General features: G+C 36.7%; 1 protein-coding gene across 1 annotated transcript in view; it reads right to left on the bottom strand.

The window, feature by feature from the left end:
• The window catches only part of Ass (argininosuccinate synthase), a 76,874-nt gene extending 58,192 nt beyond the window's left edge, over positions 1 to 18,682 (bottom strand). Inside the window, exons 1-2 of the mRNA XM_081764981.1 lie at positions 18,531 to 18,682; positions 9,388 to 9,501 (exon numbers count right to left, since the gene is read on the bottom strand). Coding sequence (XP_081621107.1) covers positions 9,388 to 9,492 — 105 coding nt within the window. The 5' untranslated portion in view covers positions 9,493 to 9,501; positions 18,531 to 18,682. The remainder of the gene's footprint in view (positions 1 to 9,387; positions 9,502 to 18,530) is intronic.
• Positions 18,683 to 19,345: the final 663 nt, after the last annotated feature.

Here is a 19,345-nt window from a genome sequence, read left to right as displayed (position 1 = left end):
CTCAGTGGTAGAGCGTTTACCTCTGGTGCGATGAGGCCCTTGTTTTGATCCCAGAATTCTCAGCTCGCGGCAAGTGGACTTTCTGGTGGATAAACACAGTGTGCATGGGTTTTCTCGGGGTTCTCCCATTTCTTCCCACTTTCTTCATTCCACTATCTTTTTCATTTTCATCATCGTCTCCTTTAGCCTACCCAACACAACTGTGAAAAGTAAAACTCAAAGATTTCATTTATTTTTTAATCCAACGTCCCACGATTGTGCTCCAAGGCTAAGAGAGACAGTGATAGAGATGGTTAATAATGGTGTAATCAAAATGTGGACGTCCGTTTCTTGGCAGTTTTTGTATGGGTTTGTGACCTTCTTTCCAATCTGAATTGAATCCTTAGCAGTGGAGTTTCAGCACATTTATGAGGGGCAGAAACTGTCGCATGCCCCTGCTGTAATGAAGAAGGTGGAAGGTAGGGGTGAGTCCTGGTATTCTTGGAATTTTCTTGAGTTCAAGTGAAGATTTAAATGTTTTATGTTATAAACAATATCTATAACTGTAGGTGTTTATTTAATATAAATTCTGGGTGTACTAATAGTTTGATTTTTTTTTTTTATCCTTTTCCGTCTTCTCGTATTTGAGAACCACGTTTCTGTGCACCGTTTCTCGCTTTTGAGGAAGATATTTCTCAGATCTTTTTTCAGAAATGTGTTTCTCAAAATTGGGTTTATGCGTCTCATTTCCTCAAATGTTACTTTCTTAATTTTAAGAAAAAATACATTTTTTTTTCAAAATTGAGAAAGCATTTACACCCTCAGAAATGAGATGTAATTCCTCGCATTTGAGTCATTATTTCTCAAAATGATTTGAGAAAATCGAAATCTCACTTTTAAGAATGTATTACTCGGTGCACAGGTAAGAAACGGATGTTTCAAATACGAGTAATTTTTTCTCGAATTTAAGAAACCATTTTTAACAGTGTATCTTTCTTGTTTATGCACAGTGGTGTTATAATGATAATAATAATAATAATAATAATAATAATAATAATAATAATAATAATAATAATAATAATAATAATAATAATAATAATAATAAGTGGTATTAGTAGTAAATATCATTGATGATAATTATATTTTGTACGTACACTGTTAAAAATGGTTTCTTAAATTCGAGAAAATATTCCTCGTATTTGAGAACGTCCGTTTCTTATCTGTGCACCGAGTAATACATTCTTAAAAGTGAGATTTCGATTTTCTCAAATCATTTTGAGAAATAATGACTCAAATGCGAGGAATTATGTCTCATTTCTGAGGGTGCAAATTCTTTCTCAAATTTGAGAAAAGTGTATTTTTTTCTTAAAATTGAGAAAGTAACATTTGAGAAAATGAGAAGTATTGTCCCAATTTTGAGAAACACATTTCTCAAAAAGATTTGAGAAATATCTCCCTCAAAAGCGAGAAACGGTGCACAGAAACAGGGTTCTCAAATACGAGAAGACGGAAAAGAATATAAACAAAATATAAACCTGCAAAAAAATTCAAACTATTAGTACACCCAGAATTTATACTAAATAAACACCTACAGTTATAGATATTTTTTAAAACATAACATTTTAATCTTCACTTCAATTCATGAAAATTCCACGAATACCACGATGACTTGTATTTTAGGTGCGTTACTTATTCCTACTGCATCAGACAGTTGAACATTTTTCTTTTCATCACTGTCCACTTTCTCAAGACTTTTCTTTTTCATCGACGTGGTTTACTCAAGATTGTCCCGTTTGATCCAACATTATACCAACTTCTTGATAATTCAGATTCAAGAATTATCTGTCTACTTCAGAATAACAGAACAATTTCTACTGGAGTGTAACGTCCCACGCTTATGCTACGAGGCTCAGGGAGACGTTATGATGATCATGAGCGAAAATGCTGTAATGAAGAAAGTGAGGGAATCCCGAGCAAACATACATAATACCGGTATGTTTACTCACACTGCCCACTTGACGGAGGTGGAATCAAACTAGGGACCCCATGCATCGGAGTTTAGTTCTACAACTGAGTTATCGCAGTCCAATATGCCTACTTCTCTACCATAAAAAAGTTACCTACATGAGAAACACCGTGTTCCTGGGTTTTTCCAGGATTTTTCAGTTTCCTCCTACAAGAAACGCACGCAGGAATTTATTTCAGAGATGCTCCAAGTTCAATACGAGGACAAATTGTATTAAAACATGTAAAATTGTACCTAAAATTAGATAAAATTTACATAAAAGTAGCGATTTCGGGGAAGGTCCGGAGCTCCAGGAATCACCCCCTACCTTCCACCTTCTTCATTACTGCAGGGAAATGCGACAGTTTGTGCCCCTCATAAATATGCTGAAACTCCACTGCTAGGATTCAATTCAGATTGGAAACAAGGTCACAAACCCATGCAAAAACTGCCAAGAAACGTACGTCCACATTTTCATTACACCATTATTATCCATCTCTATCACTGTCTCTCTTAGCCTTGGAGCACAATTCTGGGACGTTGGGTTAAAAAAATAAATGAAATCTTTGAGTTTTACTTCCCACAGTTGTGTTGGATAGGCTAAAGGAGACGATTATGATGAGAATTAAAAAAATAGTGGAATGAAGAAAGTGGGAAGAAATGGGAGAACCCCGAGAAAACCCATGCACACTGTGTTTATCCACCAGCAAGCCCACTTGCCGCGAGCTGGAAATCCTGGGATCAAACCAAGGGCCTCATCGCACCAGAGGTTAGCGCTCTACCACTGAGCTACCGCAGCCTCTACGTTAAATCAAGAGCAAATGTGTACAGTACTATGTCATAAATAACCAGCAAACGCGTGTCATTAAAACGATTACTTTTAGTGAAAGAACGGAGGCGCCAAGCTATGCTAGGTGATCAGTACAAAGTACCTTTGTATTACAATTAAATAATAATAAATCACACTTTTGTAACGCTGTTTCTAACTACACAGATGACTTATGTATTCTTTGTTTCCGTACATAAGCTATTTTGCACATTATAACGAATGACGAAGGGTGTAAAACATTGACATGCCCAGTGTTGGGTAAGTTACTTGTAAAAATGTAACGCGTTACAAGTTACTTTACTTTCTCTTAAAATGTAACGCGTTAGTAACGCGTTACTTGCCCCAGAAAAGTAACTGTTACTTTACTTCGAAAGTAACGCGTTACTTTTAGGTCCGAAACTTTAAAAATGTGAAAAAAATATGACTTCAATTTTCCGTACTACTATTACTTATTATTATTATTATTATTATTATTATTATTATTATTATTATTATTATTATTATTATTATTATTATTATTATTATTATTAATTATAACAACACTGTATATAAAAATGAAAGATAGGCGGTTTGTATTTGAATATTAAAAAACTAGTTGATTGCCGTCCTCGGTAGTCGTGAAGTCTAGGAGTCAAGGACATTGTTCATGAGCTTCTGAATTTAGGTTGAGGGTCTCGGTTGAGTATTCGGGCTCGAGCCAAACAATGTTAAAAGTTATAGGTCACTGGCCAAATATCTTCAAAACTGCTCGGCCCGGGTTTAGAATTGTAAAGGACTCGAGCAGCTCGGCTCACAGCTCATTCACTATCGACCCGAACCAAGAAGTGAGCCGAACCAACAGCTCACCCAACCGACTCGGCTACAGCCCTCGGCTCAGTTGAGGCGAATCGAGCAAATGGCTCATCTCTATTAAGGCAGCTCGAGCCGATGGTTCACCCCAAGTTAGCCGGCTCGAGCCATCTTCTCAGTTGAGCCGAGCCGAGCTGAGCTTGTTATAAAAAATCTCTTGTGATCTCGCTATGGAGACGAGACGAGATGCGAGCAGTGTCCCCTCTCGTGAGCAACATTAAAAGTATTCCATGTTACTGTTTAGCTTACATTTCTCATGGCTTTCGTTTTCCAGTGTAATCAGACCATGATTTCAAGACGACTTAAAACGAACGAGCCATTTATCAAACTCGACTGGGCTCGAAACTCGACGCGAAAAACTGAATCGGCTCGGAACTCGACTCGAGGATATTACTCTTGGCTTGACTCGAAACTCGACGCGAAAAACTGAATCGGCTCGGAACTCGACTCGAGGATATTACCCTTGACTTGACTCGAAACTCGACTTGAATTCGAGTCGAGTCGAGTTTTAGCTTAACTCGTGCTCATCCCTATGCGTTAGAAAAAATGGTTGCTTATTAATATTTCTGCTAAACTAATTATATAATAATAACAATGTTGTTATGTAAAATTAAAAATAAAGAATATAGAGAAACATTACACTACTCTATAATCAACGGGACTCTGGGATAAGCAAACTGATCTGAAAGAACTCCAATATTACATACCATCAGCAAACTATTTTCTAGTAATAAAGTAGGCCTGTTCATCAGAACACAGTTTATTCATATTAACCACTTATTGTAAATCGTTAATTATGGCACCCTAGTTGTTGATAACTATTTTCTGCCGGGACACTTCAGACACTTTACTTTTAAATTCTGTCCACCATCATCCTCAGCTCTTAAGAAAAAAAATATATCCTTTCAAATGTTCGAACTGTAAAAATATTTTCGATCTCCATCTTTATAAAAACAACACCAATCAAAGTAAAATAGACTACCGGTATCATTTCACTCCTAGTTCACTCACTGAATGTATTGATTTGGAGCTGTCAAAATCTACGACAAAATCTTCCAGGTGCTTGCAATCAGTACACGTGATTTCCCTAAGGCTGTCCTCATCTTCAAAAAACAGCAAGTGGCACTACGAACTTGTCTGTTTCTCTGTGTATCTGTGACTGTTGGTCATTGACATACGTAGTTCATGCTCGATTGTTTCATTCTGAGAAATTCACTTAAGGAAAGAAACATTTGGTTCCGAAAAAATATATATATATACATATATTGTAGTTACTCATCCGAAATGTAACGCGAAAAAAGTAACGCAAACTATTTACGTTACTTAAAAATTTGTAACGCGTTACCGTTACAGTTACTTAGGAAAAAATGTAACGCGTTACTGGGAAACGTTACTTAAAAAGTAACGCGTTACAAGTAACGCGTTACTAGCGTTACGTTACTTCCCAACACTGGACATGCCTCCCCGTTCTATTGTAATATAGAAAACAACGTGTCCTACGGGGCTCTAACCCGCCTTCACTTGTTATTGCTGCACTCGTTATTATGTAAATTGAGTACTGAGCTTTGATACATAAAGAGCCAACCTGACTGCTATAGCCTATATAACCTGTATGAGGGGGGGTCAGCCTTCTACACTATAGTACTTTTACTATACTACAGTATACTACAGTAACTTTTAGTCTATGGTAGTGTTTACAATTCACCCAAACTTACGTTCGAAAGTTGATATGTACGCTGCTCCTCGCCGCTGTCACATGACGTGTATTCATACGCCACCTCAGCTGCATCACCTACTGCGTACTCATATCCATTCGCATTCTGCTACAGCTGAAATCCTTTATCTCCTTTCCTGAATAGTAATTAAGCCCTAATAATATTACTCCCTAGTAAAACGTAGTAATATTATTTCGGTAAGATTGTTATCGTTGTTTTTTAAATCATCTATGATATTGAAAATCACGCACTATTCCATTCTCATTTTTAAGAAGTGAGAAAATCTCATAAATGGGAACCTGAAAATTTGCCTTGAGCTCATAAATGAAAACACATTCGGAAATAATGAGACATTTTTCCTCAAATATGAGTAAAAATTACTTATTTTGTTTTGAACATGCATTTTTCTCATTTCTGAGCAAGGAAATTTTTAAGAGTGTAGAATACTTGAAGAAAGTACCTGAAACTACACACAGCATTTGGCTCGATTTGGCTCGTTTTGACGCGAAACTCGAGTCAAATTCGAGTCGAGTTGGAATAAATTTTTCGAGCCGAGTTCAAAGATGTCAGTTTCGAGTCGAGTCGAGTTTCAATGAAAACTCGCTCAAACTTGCAAGTGCCCATCCCTAACTATGATCGCATGTATTGGGTCCGGTGATATGGATGACTTGTGTAACGACTTTTAATCCGGTCACCTGAGTCCTGTGATGCCTTTCAGTTGATTTGCCTGATATGGCTATTAAAATTGTCTCTCTGTATCTAGATACAGCAACTGTGAAAAGAGATTTAATTCTCCAGTACTATATACAGGGTGGCCCAAAAGTAGGTATACATCTCTGCATTGATCAAATATAACATTCTAGTTTATGGGTTTATTTGCCACGGCTGTTCCAAGCTTAATATATAAGTAAAAAGGCTCTAAGAACAAATAACAAAGAAACTAGGTCTATCTAATAAGAAATTATATAACAATAAGAAATTATTTAAAAAGTAATGAGTTGATCAGTACAGGGCTGTATATCTACTTTTGAGCTACGTGTATTTCAGAATCTAGTATTTTTCCTTTCTAGCTTTTGAAGAGAAAATTGAGAAATGCTGCAGTTGATATAACACTTTAATTATATAAAGCATCGTACCAGTGCAGTGGCGATTCCTCCATGAAACAGACGGAACAGTCTATTCCCTTCCATTTGTGCACCTAAATAAGTTTAAGGTAATTCTAAAATAAATAAAAAAACGTCCATTTTCTAGGAGTAAAAGGTCCATTGGTGGCTTATTGGATGCAAGTGCCGCGCCATGTTCACTTTTGTCATCTGTAAGGTGCCCCAAGAAACCGGAATTATTGTGTATAAGCTATATTTTCAAACGTTTTACAAAACAGCCTTATCCCCTTCAAAATTCTCTCCATTACAACTAATACATTTGTGCCACCGATGCTTCCCTGTTCTAAACATTGTTTGTAGTCATCTTCAGAAATGGCTGACAGCTCCTCCCTCGTTTGTTTCTTGTAAAAAAAATTAATGTTGTCAAATTGGTGTCCTTTCATGCCCGTGTTCATACGTGGAAATAAGAAAATGTCGCATGGAGCCAGGTCAGGCGAGTAAGGTACCTGAGGCAGCGGAACCCTGTTATTCCTAGCCAAAAAATTGCGAACAAAGATAGCTGTGTGTGCTGGTCCATTGTCATGGTGGAAGAACCAGTATCCTGTCTGCCACAACTCGAGTTTTTCTGACGAACACTGTTGCGGTCTGACGGTATGACCTGGCGGAACAAACTCTGAATCAGAAAAAACGAAACAGGAACACAGTAGCGCTAGCAAAAATGCTCACTGCAGATGAACACAAAAAGCGAGGTCGACAACGCAGGCGGCACTGAATTTGCGATGAGTTACGCGGTACACGCCTAGCAGCATAAAGGCATACTACAGAAGCTCCGCCCACCACAATGCTATTTCGGTTTCTTTTGGGTACCCCCACGTAGTGAGGAAGCAGTGAAATCTGTGTCAATAAGCGCTTTCCTTTAGTGTATTAAATGTAGTGCAAATCTAGCGTTTCGTCCAGTTCAATTATGTAACTTTTACTTTGCTAAGTAATAAAACAATTTGTACATTCTTTGTTATAATAATGTGTCTGATATTGTATCACATTTTGAAGAAAAATTGGAAAGTTTGAGTTTTCCATACTCCTGGTAAAATCTTTGCAATTAAGACAATAATGGAACAGCTGGTTCCTGATTGTTCCAAATTCATGGAAATTTCGTCTTCCATAAAATCACAGACAATGACAGAATGCAACCATCCAACGTGTGATCGAGATGAAATTGTGACCTTTTTTTCACTGAATTTTATAATATATATAGTAAGGTTATTTTAACTGGCAGTCATATTTAAGATTCATCTTACAGAATTAAAACTAGAAGAAAATATTACACTGACCATTTCCAAAGTACGAGGTTATCATAACTAAAGTATCGCTGTTAATAATACGATTACTCTGGTGACGTAACCAAACTTGGTAGGAGTATATTTGGGGATATGTAGAAGTGATTGATGTGGTAAACAAAATTAGTTTTAATTCTCACCAAAAGGAGTAATTGTGGCGCTTGCGGTACCAAGTATGGGAGAAAATACATGCATTATTGATGCGAAATTATAAGAAATGCCGCATGTGCAAGTAGAAGTAAGTTCTGCCTTTCAAAATCCCACCAAATGTGGTGAAATCTGTGATCCGATTTTGCAACGCAAAAGAACACAATGTAGCTGACATCACAGCAGACGTGTATTACCAAACATTATCTAATCTGCGATGTGCCATTCAAAATCGGCAAGAGGAATGCTACGGTCTGGAATTATTCTAATGCCCGACCACACATATTGCCTGTGTTATTGAGACAACCCAAAAAATTCTGATTGAAAACTTTTAATCACTCCTTGTACAGTCCCAACTTTGCTTCTAGTGACTTCTTTGTTTGTTTTGTTCCTTCACCTGAAAAGGTGGCTTACTTTGCAATATTTCAATAGCAGTCAAATTCCCAAGACATCAGTTCTCGACTTGCTGAAGTTTCAGGCGGCGGATTTCTGCACAGATGGTTTACGAAAGCTTGTGCCACTCAAACAAAAATGCTTGGAGCTTTGTGCTATGTAGATAAATAGTAAAAGTACGTAGTTATGTAGAATCAAGAATAATTTTTTCGCGTTTTATTTTCTTCTTTGCCATGGATAACCGGCCTTTTTTGACATACATGTTGTATTATAAAAGATAAGGGGTGCGGCGTAAACATGTGAATGATAAGAAGAACTACATATATCTGGCAACACAGCAACACTTGTTCGTACTTGAAGTATGAGGCATTATTGTTGTGTGATGTTACCTACCATTCAATTAAGTGGAAGTAGGTAGGACAGGACGACTGCAGTTAGTAACATTTGTGTTAACATTCAAAGTTCTGTTCTAGTACAGAGGTAGTGGTAGTTGGTGATTACTCCAAATTATATGCTCGTACCCAAACAGCCTCTACAAAAATTGTTGCGTGAGTACCTTAGGATTCTGAAAAATGTATTTTTGGATAGAGCACATATTAGTTCCTAAGTGAAATCTTGACCCGACTACAGTAGGTCCTATAGTTTTGGAGCTATGGATCATTAAAGTTCATTTTTTCATGTTTTCGGCAGCCTATAACTCCGAAAGGAAGCATTTGTGCACTCAGGTTGATCTATACTTTTCGTCTTATCTTGGTGTGAGGAGTTACCTCCCAAACGTTGTCGGTGTTGTTTTGAAACACCCTGTATATATATTTCAATGCTCTGTGTCCCTATCCTGTTTCTACTATAATTTATACTTGACAAATACTGGCAAAAAAACTGTCATATCATCGGTTAATAAATTTCCTATTCACTATCCTATTAACTGCTTTTGACACTTAACTCGTTTTCTTTTTTCAGTCCACTTAATACACTTTAAGAATAGTCAAACTACCATATGAATAAACTTAGAAATAAAAATGATTCTTACCACGTATGCAACAACATCAAAGCCTTGTTCTATAAGCCATGCTAATATGCATGATGTATCCAATCCACCACTGTACGCCAATACGACTGTTTCTTTAGCAGACATACCGTTTTCCTGAAAACCACAGACTCTGAATTACTATTTCTATAATAAGGCACAAAATAATTGCATAGATAATACAAAGATTTATAGGCTTACAAGAACTGAAATACAAAGGACACAGTACGGCTCATGAACAGTGAAGAAACTTGCACTACTGAGACAGTAGTGTGTGATGTATCTGCTCCGAAAGTAGTTGTTATGCGAAGTCTAATGTGCCGAAAGTGAATTGCACATTTCAGTTGCTCCAGCGTAGTAGCAATACCAGCAATACGAATTTGCTGTTGTACTTATTTCTGTGAATGCTAGAGCGTGACGATATGCAGCGCAACCGCTCCCGGACTGTGTAGCACCGACTAATCTAAAACTGATCCGGTGAAACTTATAACACTAATATTGCGCAGAACTAAGATATTGATGGCGTTGGAGAATCCACCGACACAACATGTTATGGTCATCCAATTCCGTCTGTCCCAGCCAATTTTGCACCATACCATTTACGTCTCATGGTGGCCTACAAGGCAAATGCTCGTGCGTTGAAAGCAAGCAATGTCATGCAATGGAAAACCAACTGCAGGAAGCTGTATAAGTACTGTCTGTTGGGAAATCGGTAGAAGTTTGTTGTCACCGTAGATGAGATATGGAGTCATGAGGTGTTTTCGCATGGTTTTGGCGGGTTGCATTGGCCCTATTCAACTCAGCACAGTTTGGCAGGGATACTAAAAAAATCCTTTCGTATTGGCTTTGCACCTCGAAAAATATCCACCAGGAAGTAGGGTAATCTGCACTTTCCGTTTCGATCTTCGAATGTCGCTTAGGGAAAACCTCCACTGGGTCCAAATGCAACTATAAACTACAAAGACGGACGAAAACATGTTAATGCGAAAACATAACTGTGATTTTTCGCCCGAACTCGTGCGAATAGACATTATCTGGATTCGAAGCGGTCAGTGGCGGATTTAGGATTTTGTTTCGGGGGGGGGGGCTTTGCTAACTTTAGTCCTGGAAATGTGAAAATTCTGCAAGATATTTCATTTACTTTAATATAGTAAATAAAGTTTTGTGCGGAGCTTAAGCCCAGAAGCCCCCTCCCTAAATACGCCACTGGAAGTGTACAGTTTTCAATGCGGAAAATGTCTATAGAGGAAGTGTTTACGGACAAAAGGAGTAAATAAAGTACAAATATACATTTTAGAAAACACGGGATTAATAAAACGATTTTGTATTTTATTACGTCTATATGATCAAAATACTTGAGTCTGACTACTACACTGTTCGTATTAATGAAGACAAATCTCCGCTCGTTGAACATCAAACCCGCATGTCTATACATGTGTACTATTCGACTTGCTAAAATTCTAAAATTTTATAGCATTCTTATTTTATATTATAATAATTATGTTAATTATTCAAGAATATTACAACGTAAGATAATGTGAGTGAGATGCACAGTGACTCCTTTGCTCTAGAGGAAACTTAATCACTCATAAATGGAATATAAGTTTTTTAAACGGCAGCAAAATTATATTTATTAAATCACAGAACAGCAATACAAGCTAAAGTTGAAAATGTCGTGTACGTTTACAATAGGTAGTCATGGAAATGGTACTTTTTTCGGTTAAAATGAGTGAATGCATATAAAAGAGGGCTGTATCAGATTCATTTGTTACTCACTATCACCGTTTCCTTTAGCCTAACCGGCATAATCGTGGGACGTAAAACTCGAACATTTCATTTTTTCATTTTTAGTTAGATTCTTTCTCGAAATTCGTATAATAAATATTAACACAATGCAAAAACGCACGATAGTAGTAAGTATAACTCTCAAGATTATCAATCTGCTGTTTATAGTGGTCACATAGCACAGGTTGGTGCGTATTTTGCATGAATAAACGTTTTGGTATATACCCACCGTTATTTCGCGTCTGCTTCCTGCGGACGCACTCCCGCGCGATTGACCAGTTTTTCCCTGCATTTGCTGTGAATTCCGGCATGGATTTGCATATATTTGTGGCGGATCTAGAAGGTAAAAAATGGGGAACAGTCAGACCGCAGACTGCGATAGGTATATCATGAGTTTTTCATAAACAACTTCCAAAAATATATAAATAATGACAAATTATTTTTGTCACTCAAAAAGTGGGGAGCCTAAGCCTCCCCGGCTTCGGGCTAGATCCGCCACTGATGGATATATATATATATATATATATATATATATATATATATATATATATATATATATATATATATATATATAGGGTAACTTGGGCAAATAACGCCAGTCGGGTAATAACGCCATTTAAAGCTTTCTACAGTGCTAGCATAAACACGTTTTCGTAAGGTGACCGCTTATGAGTGTGTGATAAACAGTGATGCTTGTTGTCTTTGTAGACACAAAGACTAGAGGTCAACCAGGCGTAAGTAAAGAGAAACCGGTGAACAAATGTTGACGTGACAGCCGCGGAGCAGAGGAAACAGCTCGCAAATTTTTAGTGTGTCAAATGAGGTAGGCGAATTGTTTGGACAAAAGTGACCTTTTATTATTACTAAAAGTATGCATTGATAGGGCCGTACTTACATAATATTATGATATAGATAAAATATGCAGGACCGCTATTCTTAGTATAGAAATAATGGCCAAAACAAAGTCTATTGTTTCTGAAAATAACGCCACTATCGCGTTGGGAAATAACGCCACTCCATCTAATCGCTAACCGAAACTAATACTAGTGTTAAAAGTTTGATTTTCTTTGTCGTAGTGGTAAAGCTGGAAATGTCTAGTATTATGCTTTCATGGCAAGACACTCGAATATCGTGTGCAGAAAGGCGGAGAATTTGAGCTATGGTAAACTCATGCGTTTCAACAGAACTATGTGAACGAATTGTATACGCTGTTGGGAAATACACTTGACGCTATGAATCTTTTGTGACAATCCTGAACTTATTTCCAATGCAGATTAAATGCAGGACTATAACTAACGTGCAACAGTAGCCTAAAAATTTTGGCACAGAAAGGGAGCAAGCGAGTACTTAATGCCACACATGGCGGAAAAGGTGAAACTTTGAGTGTTATTGCGTGCACTAATGTATCAGGTTCAAATTAGATCCCTCCGATGGTGTTATACAAGGGAAAGTATTAAAAAACTAGTTTAGTAATGATCTTCCTCCAGGTAACATCTATGCAATGACACCTAAAGGCTATGTTACAAAGGGAGAATTCCGTACATTTCTGGAACATTTCAACAGACATTGGATCCCTGGCCGATTACTGCTTATTGTAGATTGCCATCACAGTCATCTTGATATTACCATTTTAAATGCTGCTGAGACCATGTAAATTAAACTGCTGTGCTTGCCTGCACATTGCACCCATGAACTTCAACCGCTCGACAAGAGCTTCTTCAAATCGTTAAAACTGTACTACTCTGAAGCAGTTGACAGTTATCGACGAACCCATCCCAGAATAACACTTGGTAAGCTACAGTTTCCAAAACTGTTTTCACAGGCATGGTTCCGTTCAGCAACACCTCAGACCACAATTTCAGGCTTCAGCGCTACAGGGCATCCTTTTAACAAAAACACTATACCCATTGTCGCTTTTTCCCCAAATGTTGTCTCAGAGCAACAGCAACCTCCACCAACACCTCCAAGCACATGACCAGCCTCCATCTCTCCTTCAACACCATCGAGTGCCCACTCCATCCACGAGCTTCTGCCTACAGCTAAAATAACTAGGAGCAAATCTCATCCCAGGGGGATTTCTCTTACTGCCAGAGGAATATTGATAACAATACACTTATTCGCAAGAGCTGGCCCTTTCACTTCTTCCGGCACGAAGAAACAAGCATTCCCTGGAAAGACGAAGGATGGAAATATGCTCCGTGGGGACTGTGGAGGATATTATTATGATCTCAGGGGTCTTAAAACGTGGATTCAATGTATTGAATGCAAGATTTGGTTTCACGAATTATATGATTCTGACAGCATTGTTAAATGTGGTTTCTGAACATTTTGTGACGCTGGTTGTGCATTGTTGTCTGGCTCCAACGAGTAGTGCTCCATATGACTGCAGCTGTTATATTAAGAGGTTCGCAATCATCACAAGTGTTACCGGTTAACAACATGTACGATGACTATGAGTTTTGTGTACCAGCAAAGCAGGTAGTACATTGCCAAGAACGTTGTTTAGTTGTGTTCAAAATATATTTCGTTACGACTCCAACACCTTTCCGTTGCTGTAAAGCAAGTGGCGTTATTTGCCGACACGTCTGGTAATAATGCCACCTCATACTCACTCCGATTCTCAGTGCATTGTGGTCGACATTTTATATGTAGGATCTTTGTTTCCTCATTGCATTTAGGGTTCACTCCATCTTCCATGTAATTTGCACGGTTCTAGATATAAAAAACCTTTAACACCAGAACAATATAACAATATGTTGAATTGGTGGCGTTATTTGCAGAAGTTACCCTATATATAGGGTATATATATATATATATATATATATATATATAGATAGATAGATAGATAGATAGATAGATAGATAGATAGATAGATAGATAGATAGATAGATAGATAGATAGATAGATATGTATAAGAGAAAGACGGACAAATCCAGGACCCAAAGTGTTTTTCCTTGTTCCTCGGCATCTATATGGATAGTATAGCTTCAATTAGTTTTCAAATGCTAAATACATTTCTTATTGACACAAAAATGTTTATTTCAGTGGAAAACGCTAGTAAATTTCGAGAGCAAAAACATATTTTAATGGTTATGCAAAAACACGGTTTTGTCCTACTAGGTCGGACAAAACCGGGTACATATAAAATAATTATAAAGAACTTTTCTTATAAAAAAAAAGATATGTAATTACTCCAAGAACTAGTACAGTAAGAATCAATACAACTGAAAAAATATGTGAGCTTAAAAAGTACGGAAAATACAGAGGGTTAGACTATATTAGACCAATAACATAGAAAAAATAACTTTAGATCACGATTTTGTTAAATATTAGAACAAAAATCACAAATACAAGTTTTATCATATTCGTCCACATTGCTACAACCTTCGTGTGACCATCCTTTACAGTTAAGACACTGTATTTAACCTTTTGAGATTTACACTGTACTACCCGGTTCTGTCCGGCTGTTGATGTCCCGGTTTTATTCTACTACGCCATTATTCAGAACTACAGGCCTAGGACCTCTCAAAGAGCACAAATATCCTGATTCAAGACATGAAATAACAGCAGGAAGAGTTATTATTATATGCTGTATGCTTACGTAAGTCTATTTTCCAGTGGTTGGGAACAGCAGTATATTATGGATGATAGACAAATCCCCTATATATAAAGTGATTGAAAATTACCGATATTAGTGTCGAATCCATAGTTTTCGGGGTCGCTGAGACGAACAGTGACACTTCTGGCCGTTTAAATCCAAATTGAGCCAACTTGGGGGAAGAGAAGGGGAAGATATATATATATATATATATATATATATATATATATATATATATATATATATATATATATATATATATATATATAAATGATTGAAAATGGCCGTTATTAGTGTCAAATCCATAGTTTTCGGTGTCGCTGAGATAAACAGCCGATGCCGTTTAAATTGAAATTCAGTCCCATAAGTACTTCTAAGGCAGGATTGTGACACATAAAGATAACTAAAAATGACCGATATTAGTGTCGAATTCATAGTTTTGAGGGTCTCTGGAAGTTGATTGGTGACAGTTTTGGTGCCCCTTATGTCCAATGAAACGTATTCTCCCCGTGCGAAGAACGGGTATTCTGCTAGTCTGTAATAATAACAAGCGGAAGTTTCACATATTCAACCCTTTAATATATTTCTCGCTGCTCAAATTTACTTACTTATGTGGTGTCTGTATGTATGTGTAAATAAGATCACATCTCTTTTCGAGTTATTCGAAAAATATACAAATAATAAAGAGGAATTTTACCAGAAATCAGAAAACTAAAAAGTAAAATTAAAATCTGTTGCTTTAAGTATTGTTCCTGTTAGCGAAATACATTGTATATATGCTGCAGACAGATTACAGCAAGTAAGATTAGAGTATTTCTATTTCAAGTGTGCCCTTGGAAAAAATGTGAAACATTCTTTGGCCTCAGCCCCACTGACCTCCTTTAGAGGAAACCTCCAATTTGCTTTCGGGAAAAAATTCTGTCCACATCCAACTATTGAAGGATCTTGGCCACAGTGGGGATGCGCACGAGACAAGATTTGAGGCTGTCTCGTCTCGAAAATGTGCTGTAAAAGAGATGTCTCGACTCGAAAAACGTATATTTTTCTATTGGAAGAGCTGTGTCTCGACTCGCATTTTCTCAGGAAAATTCTGTCTCGACTCGACTCGTGCGCATCCCTAGGCCACAGCAACTTATCCGTCCTCTTTCGAGGGAGATGTGGGGAAGCACACATCGACAGCAGCTTTAGCAGGGGTACACTTGAAACAGAAAGGCTATAGCATCAGGCGAAGAAATTTTACATACAACAAGGAATATATATATATATATATATATATATATATATATATATATATATATATATATATATATATATATATATATATATATAATTTGTGTGTGTGTATTTAATAAATTAACTAAAATTAATCTGTCCCCGTTATTTTAACAGTTCCCTGCCATCAAGCAGGAAATGCATAAGATAATTTCAATGTGTCTATATTAATTAATCCAACTAGGATTATATTTTAGTTTCTTTTGTAGTCATAACTTTATTCTATCACTGTGCTAGCTTCCTAAAGTGTTTGTATTAATGGTGCACATATATTTGTTGCCACAAAATATCCCTATTCTAATAAACGAAACATAAGTACTCAGTAATCTTAACTGTAAACCAGTAAATATAAAATAATTTTCAGTTTAAAAGCATAATACTGTATAGTAAAATATTCGAAAACGTCAATTTTTCCCAAAATTTCCGTCTTTTTTCAAGCTCGGGAAAAACCCGTAAAAAATTGTTTTTTATCCAAAATTTCCGGTTTTATTCCAGGAATTCACAACACTATTGTTGACAGATGTCAATCTCAATTAAGGACCATTTAAATCCTAAGCGATAAATGTAAGTCTTATGTCTTACACACACACACAAAAAAAAAAAAAAGAAAAAGAAAGAAAAACACTGTTTTGTGAAAGTCAGAGAATTATTACTAAAGTTAAGCTGTAATGCTAAATAAAAGAGAACCTACATCCTCGCTCTTGAGCGATTTAAACCTTAAAAAAAAAAAAAAAAAAAAAAAAAAACTTTTAATTTGCTTTATTATCTCCATATGATGTCAACCTCATGTAACAGACTCAATTATGAAGGCTCGAAGAAAGTACATGTCATGCTTCATGAAAAAAATTCCTAATTTCCACAAGAGATATAATTAAAATTTTTAGTTTCCAAGATGGAGTGAATTTACCCAGTTACCTAATTACTCTGACTAATTTCAAGCCCAAAGTAAGGGTAAGATCTAAATCTCAAACAAGTTATGTTCCACGAAAATTGAAAAATTTCTACAAAATTATTGAGGAATTTTGTTTTAAGTGGCTTAATTGTTTTCTTAACGGTTCTCAATGCTAAGCAGTGAGAATGATCGGGAAGTCAGAGAGAAGATATACAACATATTGCTTCAAAATGGAAATTACGGAAGTTCCACGATAAAGTGATAAGGAAAGTCTTGCTTGATTTTTTTTTAAAAGATAGGGTGAATTCGTCCATTTGCTTCTAATTAATTTCACCCGAAAAAATTGGCCCTCTTCGCTTAGTCTAGTAGATAGTGAGCATGCCTTTGAGGAACGGGATCCCAGAGTTCAGATCGCACTTTAAACTCTAGGTCTCGTTTGACACAGCCACGTTTCTGACAGAGAACGAAAATGCAAGTAAGTCAGTTGATCAATAGAACCCCTAACAGTAGAAGTAAGTCTAAAATCTCGAAGTACGCGCTAATGTCATAAAAATCAGATGACTTATTGAAGTAGTAGTGGTGAATGGAAAGCCTTGAAAAGCATTCTTCAGAATTACATTTCATGGCCCCTGCATGCGAAAACAAGAATTTTTGGTTGTCTGTCCGTCTGTTTGTCGGTTCGTCCGTTCGTCCCGATGTAAATGAGTTCATTGGTCTAGAACAGTGGTTCTCAACCTTTTTTGACTGACGGGGACGACACATTTTACTGGTCGTCCAGAATACCATCTTGTTTGATTATATTATTATTATTATTATTATTAATAATAATAATAATAATAAGAAGAAGAAGAAGAAGAAAAGAAGAAGAAGAAGAAGAAGTATTACTAGTGAAACCAATTAGTTTTTATAATGACTCTACGTAGCACTGTGCATTATTGCTGCCACTGGAGGTATTGACTGGTACAGTCTGTCTCACAAGTTGATTTTAACTAATTATTATTAAAATCTTCATGATTTTTAAATTCTAAAATTTCGCGACACACTTTAAGGGACTGCGTGACGCACCAGTGTGTCGCGACACATCGGTTGAGAACCACTGGTCTAGAAGCCATATCGTTCAATGTATCGAGGTCATATTTAAAATTTAAGGTATTTATAAGATTCTCTAGGGAATATATTTTCTTCGTACCTTCAAAAATAAGAGTAATAAGGGTTATTTTTACAAAGTAAAATGGTATTCCGTAGTGCCCTTTCTCCCTCCATTTCTAATGCCATATGTGTCGCTTTTGGGGAGCAGCTATTATTTTTCTATACCAAAAATAATAGCTTAATATTACTTGACCTATATTACAACATCTCTTACGGCAGTCATCATGGCGGAGATGCCACCGAGATCGCCCGCCTCCTTCCCCTCTAGCGTCGTCACAGCTTTGCACCTCCACCAGCAATTAAACCCGGAATCATGTGCAGGGAGAGAGCTTTCTCCTTGGCCATGAAGAGACATATCAAATAATGTTCTCTCTAAATTAAAAATAACCTAATCCTTCATACATTTTAACTTCCGTTATAATTACAATTATTTAAAAAAAAATAACTTACAAACTTTACTGTCAATGTACTTGAAGAAATTCCAGATCTGAGAGGTGTATCTTCTGTTTGTCCCCTGAATACAAGAAGAGAACTTTTTCTGTTTCGTTTATAGCACACGAGAATTTTTTTTTCTCTCTCTCTCTCTCTAAAATCTTTCTCTTATCACCCTTATCACAATGCACTTGACATTTGCTGAACCCTGCTCGGTGACAGAGGTCAGACAATTCGACTTAATTTTGCGTCACATACAGAGCAAAGACTACAGTAAACTACTCATTACGGCGTGTATTTTACAATTCTTCGTTGATATCTGCAGATTTTCTTTATCAGCTCAATCTTCTGGTCGTGAGAGGAAGTACTGCCTCATTGCCTTGGACAAAAGTAAAAATAGTCTAATTTAAATTAGTGTGGGGAAACGTGGAACACTTGTTCAATAATAATAATAACGGCAAAATGCCAGATAATTTTGTCATTTTTAAATTTTTCATATGTCGCCCATGAAATAATTTGTACGATGATGTAGGGTATGGATTGTTGTAATTCTAGTTACCAACAAACTTCGGTATAAATATAGTGAAACCTCATTAATCCGGAGTAATTGGGGAATAAGTTGACCGAATTAACAAAATTCCAGGTTAACTTACGCTAATTAACTTAAAATTACAATGGAAAATGAATTTATATACGAGGAGCTAACGTGAGTTCCTGTCACCACGGCATGGCGCATACTCAGGTTACGGCCTCTAGATATAGAAGTTAGCTGCCAATATACAGAATAAGCAGTCGCGGACAGACGACTAACAGACGTCCATTTAGACAGCCCC

Source organism: Thermobia domestica, chromosome 7 (assembly GCF_964235325.1).
Source record: "Thermobia domestica chromosome 7, izTheDome1.hap1.1, whole genome shotgun sequence".
In the NCBI taxonomy this organism is placed as follows: domain Eukaryota; kingdom Metazoa; phylum Arthropoda; class Insecta; order Zygentoma; family Lepismatidae; genus Thermobia; species Thermobia domestica.
This window is presented reverse-complemented; position numbering and strand designations above follow the sequence as displayed.